General features: G+C 40.8%; 1 protein-coding gene across 1 annotated transcript in view; it reads right to left on the bottom strand.

The window, feature by feature from the left end:
* Positions 1–5,122: 5,122 nt before the first annotated feature.
* The window catches only part of STOX2 (storkhead box 2), a gene marked incomplete at both ends in the record, with an annotated part of 94,958 nt that continues 89,826 nt past the window's right edge, over positions 5,123–10,254 (bottom strand). The window contains one exon of the mRNA XM_080928704.1: positions 5,123–5,318. Within this exon, the coding sequence (XP_080784830.1) occupies positions 5,123–5,318 (196 nt within the window). The remainder of the gene's footprint in view (positions 5,319–10,254) is intronic.

The raw sequence follows: 10,254 nt of genomic DNA, 5'->3' as shown, positions 1-10,254 counted from the left end.
CCATCACCGGGGAGCCCCTCTGCCTTACGGATGCAAGGCAGGGGGATGGACACCAATCAGGGAGAAGCCAGTGCCTTTTGCAAACACATGAGATCTAATAATAAAATGTCTCATGTGTATAATTTAGGAAATATATCCTAAGGAAAACTCCATGGGAAAATATCATGTGTGTCATTAATACTATAAAACCTTCTTCAAGAAGGATGGGGTGACAGCTGATTCTTTTGTATTTCTTGGCAAAGCTCAGACAATAGCAATCCCTTCCCGCCATGTTTAACTAGCCCAAAGAAAAACAATGCCTCCCATGGTTTTTGCATTCATTTTTCTTGTTTCTAATTTCTCCAAGCCTTAAACACGGGCCAAGGAGTCCCTCGCTCACAGGACATTATTGGATGGCTTTGACAATGGGCCGGGGGTGGGGGTGGGGAAAGGAAGCACCACTTCAGGAGCCTACTGTGGTCTGCACTGCGCTGCTGGTTGGATGTGGGACTGGTCTGTGGGAAAGGAGAAAGCAGATGTCAAAGACCTTCTATCTCATAATTTGACAAAACTCTGGGAACCAGATCGGCTTCCCAGATCCTACGAAGCAGGGCTTGATATAGTGTAGTGGGTGGATGCTTCTGAGCACTGTAAAGAGTGCTTGATACATGTATTAAAGGAAAATAGTAATGATATAATACTACTAATAAAAACAACTGTTTCAGCACCTTCCACTGCCTGGAGCAGCCAATGTTCCTGAAGGTAGGGTTTTAGCACAGAAATGACAGGAACCCAGTAAGAAACTGTAAACAAAGGTGGGTGTCTGGACTGACCATACGACAGTGGAATTGTTATGGGACTGCCCTCCCACTTCACAGCTCAGTGCCAGCAAAGGGTGCTGGGATTCCAAACACCCACACCTCTGTGAATGAAATGGACAAGCTGTCAAGCTGTATTTGTTTTCTTTATTAACACACATCATAAAAAATAGCATTTTAGTGATTTCTCACCACGGCCTATCAAACAGATAGAAAATAGGTCACCGAGAGCTGCCACTGTGTTTCTGGGTGATCTTGAGTCACTCCATTTGTCTGCTCCTGTCAAGCATGGATATGACAAACAGGACCCACCCTGCAATTGTACAGCGAATGCTTCGGAAGCACTTTGAGATTCCCGGAGGAGCTGCCGAACGTCACCAGTCGTGAGGCGTTAGCGCCAGCTCAGAACTCTACCCCTCCCAAACGGTTTCGTGAGAACTGTGCCTGTCACTGAAGTTACAGACTTTATCTTCAAGTACACTTTGTGGTGACAAGTGGTTAATCCTAGGCAGATCTTTACAAAGCTATGCTAACCTAATAGAGAAAGGGATGCTCTCCTATGTACCACCATTCCTGTCTTGGTAGTGGCTGCAATAGAATTTCAATGTACATGGTAACAATATTGGCTGCGTTTTCAAAAAGGAGACATGTAGGAACAGCTGGTGTTCAAGTCACTGCTCCTCCACATTCCCTTTCCATTCCTGTTTCATGAACTTGAATTCTCCAACATCAAAGACACAGGCGCCATTTCTTATTTCTACCTGGCTACTCTCATTTCTGCTCTCCCCTTGGTTTTCTCTATTGGGTGCCTACACCCCATTCTTGCATTCATTAAGGTCTCCTGAGATGCACAAAATATACCAAATGGCAGGTAAATTAGTTAGTAGACATCTCAGAATGCATGGCACAGTTCTTTTAATAAAAAGAAAGTTTGGGTTCCACAGGGAAGCATATGATAGAGGCAGACAGGCTCAAAGTGCTTCAAGTTGGCAGTCCAAATTTTTCACATGTCTTTTGTTACTGCAGGGGGGAAGAAAAACCCTAGCAATCAAATTCAATTTCTATAGGAATTAATAACTTCCCAAATGTTTACCAAGTGGCTCTTTGCCAAAAAAAAAAAAAAAAAAAAAAAAAAAAAAAAGACTTTTTTTCCCCCCTAGTAGTGGAGAATTGGGGAAGAGAGTAATTTTAAAATGTTCATTCATTTGTAACAAATCAAATGTGTTTTCATGGGGGAGAAAGGAGAGAGAGAAAAGGGACAACAGGCTTACAGTTGGAAGCCAAAGAATGCTGTGAAAGACAACCATGGTAATGAAAGAGTTATGAGCCCAAGGGGTAAGTCACCGACACACACACACAACGCCATGGCCTACTGCTGAAACATGTTTGAAACATTGCTTTTTCTTAAGAACACACTTTAACACACTGCTGCCATTTCATCAAATTCATGGAGGTAGTTATATGTAAAAATAAAAATTACCATAAAGTAATATGCTGTATCATAATAATACACAAGTGTGCAAAATGCCGACAGATGTGTTGACCCTTTAAAGTTGAATGCCTCACAGAGATTCAACCAGATTCAGCTTTGTAAACCTTTCTGTTGATAAACTCTAAAACTAGACAAGCCATCATGGAACCCAAAGCTGTGGTTCCAGTGGAGAAGGAAATTGGCAAGGCTTGGAGAGAGTCTCGAGGCTGTGAGAGTCAAGGGTCTCACCATCTTGATGAGACCATCTTAGACACATGTGCGTGTCCCATCTGCCACATGCTTCCCACCACCGATGCCCCTCCATCCAAGAATCCCATTAGATTCAGACAAGAGAGTTTCTCCATGGAATGTCTGTTTACGTGGTATATCATCTTTAAAGCCTATCATTCTATGCTAATGGCTGCTGGTCTAAGGGAGGTTCTTTTGTTTATTATTTTTTTAATCATGTACTCCATAGTGATTAGGCAAATCATGTCACATTTTAGAATAACGTCTTCTGTAAACCTGTTTCTTGTGAACTATCAAAAATTCATATTTTAAAGCTTCACTGAAAACAATTATGTCCTTTCTGGCTTCCACAGCACTCAATTCTTTCAATGGCTATGTTCAGAGGGTCAATCAGAGACTAATGGATTGTTTTAATGGTCCTATTATTTATGAACTGAGTATGCCAAAAATTTCAGAGCAGGTTTTTTTTGGGGGGGGAAATTAATTTAGAGCAGATCTAGGGATCATATGGTATATGGCTCCTTAAGCAAACAGACTGTGTAGTACACCAGATTCATGGTTGCTCTTTCTGGACATCATTAAGTAATGAGATAGACAATGTGTTTCCTGACAACTGAGCCATGCCTGGTAGGAAGTTAAGTATGAAATGCAAAGCCAGTTGCCTTAAGCATTTCAACAATATAGCAGTATGTTGAGAACTGTGCTTAGGCTTCCCTACAATAAGCACAAAAAGACATTTATACCAAACTTAAGGAGCCCAGCTTGACCCAATACAACGTCCAAATAGCAGATAAAATGTGACTACACGTTTCCAACTACCTCATCTGACTGTGATCCCTTAGACACATTGCTAGTGATTAAGCCTGGTGGGGAGCAAGAAGTAGCTCACAAATTTATGCTCCTTGCTGAAATCTTGAGTGAAAACATTTTATATTGATTTCAAGTTATTTATCTATGAATTCATTTTATATATATGGCTCCAAAAATTATGTGACATTAAACTGAACATAACGTTATTTCAGATTATTTTCTGGGATCAGACCTAATCCTTGGGCAGCATCTACATTTCCAGCATCTACAGATGTATGCAATGCTTCTCAGAAAATAAGATAAAAAGACTTTTTCCTGTAGGACCGAAGTGTGATGGTTAGTTGTCTCCCTCCTGCAAAGCCTTGTTGATACTGAGCATGACGTCATAAACCAAAGCTGAGCATGACGTCATAAACCAAAGCTGAGCATGGAGGAGTCATTGAAAAGGTGATGTCAATGAAAAGGACTGCCCCAGATCCGCCCAAAACGCGCTCCTGAAATCACTACAAAGTATCTGTAAACATTACTCTGGCATAGTTCATGAATGCATAATTGTCATTCTGATACATTTTACGGGAGTACAAATTAAGAATATACCACACTAGCAGAATGAGGACATTCCGCTATTTATTACATGGGCCCATGTATTTTTCTAATCAAAAATTACTTTAAATGTTGTCTCTATAGATATCTTCCCAGGAATAAAAGGCCTGAAGTTCAACTCTCCCTAAATTTGCTCTTTTCCTACAACCACTAAAAATCATCTCCCAAAGCCTAATTTAGGCATTCTATTTAAAACTACATAAAATAGATTTATGTCCCTTCCATTAGAAAGAATAACACCCTCAGGCCACATTCTTCACTTGTTTCATAAAGAACATTTTGCTTCCCAACAAACTAATCACTGCATCTAGTATAGTAAGCTCGCTCATCCTAAATGTTCCAAGGAGGAAGGCATCCTTCTCCAGTATCTGATTCATCCCTCCGGGTCATCCACACTCAGTGCTGTGTCCGTGAGACCACGTTTCCCTTCCTTTGTCCACCTCAAAGGCCTATATTCCTGTTTGTGATAAGGGAAAGTTAAAAAAACAAAACAAAAACCGGAAGACAAGCATTGAGTGAGCTGGAAAACAGTGAAAACAAATGCCCTAACGACCTCCATCAGGACCTCTGACCCACTTCCATGGCGTCCTGCAAGAGTGTCGTGAAAACTCACAGTGAACAATGACTGGTACTTAAAGGACTCACACACAAAGGGCTGGGGTCCTTTCTGCCCAGTTTGGCATTGATTTTTTTTTTCTTACAATGGACACCCCTACATTTACATTTTGTGGCGGCTTGGTTTTTGTTTTTGTTTTTTGTTTTTTTTTTTTTTTTGCGGTGGGGGGGCTATCAAGGATTAGTTCCATGGTCCCATACCCCATAGGCCGGCAGGGAGCAACACATCTCTGTGGCATTTCAGAATGAAATTGGCAACTGCATGACATTGAAAAATGCATGTTCCACTTACAGTGTTTGGACTTTTCTATGTGTGCTCAGATACAGTTAGTGAAGCAGAAGTGTGCATATCCCCCACACTGCTATTCGGTTGCTACAGAGCCATACGTGTGAAAAGCAATACTCCAAAATGAAGATTTTTTTTTTTTTTTTTGCCCTAGCCTACTTGGCAGCACAGTTCAAGGAACCCCCAACCTGTGCTTGAGATGTTTGCCTTTGCAGAGATGTAAACATCAGCCCCAATCCTCATACACGTTGCTGTATCAAATGAGACAGAAGATCTGAGGCAGAAGGACAATCATACACTAGTAACAGAAGCTTGCAAGCAGTTGGAAGGTTTCTGTAATTTCTCAGCTTCGCTGGTTGGGGGATCCGTACTGGCGCGGAAGTTGAAGCTTGGACCAGCTCCGCCATGGGCTGGACTCAAAGCAGGATTCTGACGGCGGTTGCTTTCAACAATGCTTGATGTGTTGGAAGCCAGGCTCTCCCGAGTGCTAAAAGAGTAAAAAGGGTTGGTTTTGGTTTTGCTTTGAACATAAATAAACAGTTATATGTTGAGCCCCCGAGGGAAGACCAAGTGACGGCGCTAAAGGATTTCCTCTGTTGGTCCATGAGGTCACATCACCATGCATCCCAATGATTATCTGCATGAGTTAATCCTGCCCCGGCCCTGGGACTCATGTGAGACATGAGCTGCAGCTCACCTGCTTTCTGACTACCAAATGTGGTTTGAAATGGTTTTCACTGTTCATTATTTTCAAGAAAATGACTTCAAAATGTGATGTCAGAGACGGCTACCACACTATCTTTAACAGTGACAATGCATGCCTGTGTGGTGATCGCGCCAAAAGCCGGGGATGCACAGACATCATGGCTCTTGAAAATGCTCCATCATTGTACCGAAAGATTCCATTCCTTTTGTTTGCTTTTAATGTTGATTGGGCAGATGGACTCCCAGAATGCCACTAGCTGACTTCTCCACACAAACAGGAATAAAACTATTTGTAAATCCTTCATACCTCCGTCTCTATCTGAACACTTCCGTTAAAACATAATTATATGTTCACATAAAGAATGTTTTTATCTCCCCTCTCCCATTTATTTGAGAAGCCGCAATTCATTCCTGCTTCCCTTTGGTAGAAATATTTTCATTTTTTAAGGATGAGGTGATTTTAAAACTTCATTACTTCCATTTAAATTTTCTAAATTGGAAATATTTGAATTGATTTCACTGCTATAGGAGATTTAAAACATTCATGTTTGAAAAGAGCAGAACAGCAGGAGAAATCAGCTCAGCTGGGCCAAAGGGGAAGGAAAAGCTTCTATATTCAAGGTCCTCAAAGTGACTTTAATTTTTTTTTACCTACTTACATAGAGCAAAATGGTCAGAATTATTCTCAAAATACCCACCCTACTGGCACAATTCAAAGTTCAGAACATATTGGAAGAGTTCCTCTTCATACCTACTCTAAGCTAAACCAGTTATCAGATCAACAACCAAGATCTAGAAACTATCTCCTGCCTTAGCAGAAAATTCCAACTGGGTATCTAACCCTGATCCCTTAGCAACTTGAGTTTGCATCATCAAGAAGCCAAGAATTAATTGTTTAAATGGCCATATGTTCAATGACTATCAAACAAAGAACAAAAACTCCATTTTAGATGTTGAGAAACAACATGCCTAAAAAGCTAAGTCAAGTTCTTCCACTCAGCCTCTGATTGAATGGGCACATCTAACGAATACTCCAAAATGCCACTCAGGATAGCCTTATGTACTTACCTGCCTGACCACTTTCCCCAGAAAATCCATCAGTAGTTTTCCAGAGCTGTGACGGAGGTGTGGGGTCAGGGGAGGAAGGATGAAGGGCAAAGAACATGTTGCATCCCAAAGATTTTAATGGTGCATTCCATTCACTACACTTTAAATAATGGCAGCCACTTTAAAAGACAATGGTGTATATGTGCGCTCGCACACCATGACCCATCTGCAAAGATCCAAGAACAACATGTGGAAGGTGTTTCTGGTCTTCCACCATATGAATCTTGTGATCAAGTTTGGTGGCAAGTGTCTCACACAGTAAGCTGTCTTACTGGTCCATGGTAATAACTCTTAACAGCATCTAACTTCCTCATGTCTATTGTGGGAGAACTGTGCCATGACTTAACTACTTAAGAGTGACTGTGAAGAAGAAGTAAGCAGGGATGAAGTGGTGCATTAAAAAGCTAGGAAGCCGCCATTTCTGCTACACATCTGTCATACAATCAGTGTAACAACGAGTGTAGATTAGGTTGAGAAGCCATCACTAGGGACATTAGTCTATGGGAAAATGAACTCTAAGGTCCAAAGGATATATTTTCTAAAATAGCTTTCGAGGAATCAACTTAACATTTATTATGCACCTGTTGTATTCCAGATAGTGTGCTTGGAACTGGAAACATAAATTGTTCCAACACGACACATCAGTTATGTCTTTGGAATAAGATGCCCTTGATCACCCCTGAGCTTCATCTAATGCAGTCACAGGGATAAATAGGCAGAGTACTCCAATTTCTGCAAAGAATAAATTTCATTACAGCCGTAATCATGAGCAGTTTGTGGCATTCATATAGAGGCATCTGGATATACTAATAAAAATCTAACAGAGATGGAATTTTAGTAATAAAAATATTTCTCAAATTTAATTTAAGAAAAAAAAGCAAATGGAACAGAACCTATTAAAATGAGCTATTTAGGCAAGGAATGGTGGTGCACATCTTTAATTCCAGCACTTGGGAGGCAGAGCAGGTAGATTTCATGCGTTTGAGTCTAGCCCGGTCTATGTAGTGAGTTCTAGGAAACCCAGAACTATGTGGAAAACTCTGTCTTAAAACAGGGGGTGGTATTTAGGACGTCCTAGTGGGAGATTCACTAGGTGGTTCTGCTGTTCATCCTCTTTCTTGCACACAGCTCTCCAGAGCACACGCCATGGCTGCCTGTAGACTCTGGTAGCTGTGTAGACGTTGCTCAGTCCCTTGGGGAAGGCTCACATTTGAAACAGTGACTTTTCCATGTCAAGATTTCTTATTTTAAATATGACTTTACTTTTCACAGCATGGTTCAAGTTTTGTGTGTGTGTGTGTGTGTGTGTGTGTGTGTGTGTGTTTGTGTGTGTGTGTGTGTGCATGCACGTGCGCACACCTGCTCACACGTATGTGCATGTTTTAATATTCTTTAGTTTTCAAAAATTGGACTAAAAACATGGCTAACAATAACTTCCAGGTAAGCACTAAAGCCTTCAAATGCAGACAGGGAAACAATTTTTCTTGGTATAATCATAATCACTTAATGAATTATTTTAAAGGAAGATCGCCATAAACGGTCTACTTCAAATTCATACTCCTCACAATAATGGCACAACAGCCACATGACAGTGTTATGTCACTGGAATACCACTCACATTGAAAACTCTGGGAGCCCAACATGTTTTTTATACCCTTTCATGCATTACGAAGGTAGCTCGGTGAACCTAGAGAACTGTATGGAGAGTAAGCTGTCACCTCACTTCTGACCAAAGGGTCTTAAATATAAAACAGTGCATTCCCTGCCTAAGGTTGTGGGAGATCCACATGTTCCAGGAGAAGAAATTCAATCAGTTGCTAATAGACAGACCCATATTGGTGGGGAAAGGTTCTCTCTCTTCAGAACAAATTTTTCCTTCTACAGTGACAAGGTATTTAACTTTTAAGTACCTTACTTAAAAAATAGAAACACAGCTTCCAGAAGCAACCCTACTTACAAATTCTGTTACAGAGTCCATGTTGCATGATAATGTATTCTGTGAAGATAATGGTTCAACTATCTCATGAACATGTCTTTTTACTCCTAAACAAACAAAAGTTTTCATATTACATAAGGCTTTGGGTTAGAACCCACTCACTCGCAACATCTCTCTCAAAACAGTCTTGGGAGTACCACTGTTTACTGCCTAAGTCCTGGTGCTGAGGAGAAAATGTGAAGGGCTTGAGCGTAGAGAAAGAAAGGCATTAGGCAAAGAAGTCTACATGGTAAAAAAGGAACATAAAGACACAGGCAAGTAAGCCATCTTTTCTATAAGCAATGGCTTTTAGCTTTTATCACAGTCCTTCAATGGCCGGGTTCCTCCTGCTAGAGTTTTCAAGAGAGGAAACAAGTGTAGAACAGGAAAACAAGTGGATGGAGACAGAGAAATTAATTGAAAAATGAAGTCTGACTTGGGAGGAAAAATTACATTTTCTTTTAAAAGATCAGGGCCGTTGCTCCCTGGGATTTCTCAAGGACCCTTAAGGTCCCAGGGCAGACCTGGGCTCCTGGTCCTATGCAGTTTACCAGAGTTGCAACTCTGATAGATGTCTGCTAGACATCAGAGCGTCTATTTATGTGCTAACTTGGAAACACAGCTTTATGACCAAAATAATAAAAAGTCAAGAACTGGTTCTTTAAGAAATATCAAATGCCAATTGTGGAATTAACATTATAATAATTTCCATGTCTGACTTTGGGATAGCATGTCCCCAAGACACCCAGAAATAGGGTGAAATAATCACAATGACATTCATTATGATTCTTAATAACATGAATGAAGTACCTACTGTGATTATAAATATTATGAGATCTTGGGAATTGGAAATGAGGATGTGTACATCTTTCAGAAGCATTTCTACATCTTAAGAGTCACCAATCTGGAGCGGGATTTAGAAGCAAGACTTAGATCCCATGTTGCTGTTTAATGAGAAGAAAGCGTTATGGAGAAAAACAGGAAGTGAGACATCCCTGGGTGTGTGTGTCACCCCTAAACAATGTCAGTGCATGGGAGAGTGCCATCAGGTTTTTTAAACTCAGAACTGTCAGTCTTGCTGAAGTTTCAGGACACTAAAGGACAGTGTCCACAGAGACAGTTCTACAGATGGGGGATAAAGGTGTGGACAACTGTTTTGATCTAACAGAGCTGAGGTCCCTAATTTTTGTGAAAGGAACAAGCGTCCATGTCTCTGACCACACAGAGATAGAAGAAGACATCTAAGCAAGTAGAATAGACCACGCACGGCATAGGAATTAAAGTGATAAGGAACTTCTAGGTCCTTTGGAAAGACTGTAAAACCCACTATTTCCTCATTAAAGGGGCCATTACCCTGGCACCAAACCACTTTCCACTGCTTCCTTCCCACTGACTATATTCATCCTATTCTGAATTTCCCTTTTTTCTTTTTGGGAAGGACTTAAAAAAAACAAATCCCTTTTCCTGGTTGTCAATACGATAGAAAAAAAGAAAAAAAAGAACCACTGGGATGTGTTGGTCTCAGATTCGACTCTGATGCGAGTGTTAGGGAAGGGACCAACCCACCAGTCCAGATTGGTGATCTCTACAGCTGCAGAAACATTTTTTTTTTCAATTCCTGTAAAAGAAGTTAGAA

Source organism: Micromys minutus (assembly GCF_963924665.1).
Source record: "Micromys minutus genome assembly, chromosome: 14".
Taxonomy (NCBI): domain Eukaryota; kingdom Metazoa; phylum Chordata; class Mammalia; order Rodentia; family Muridae; genus Micromys; species Micromys minutus.
This window is presented reverse-complemented; position numbering and strand designations above follow the sequence as displayed.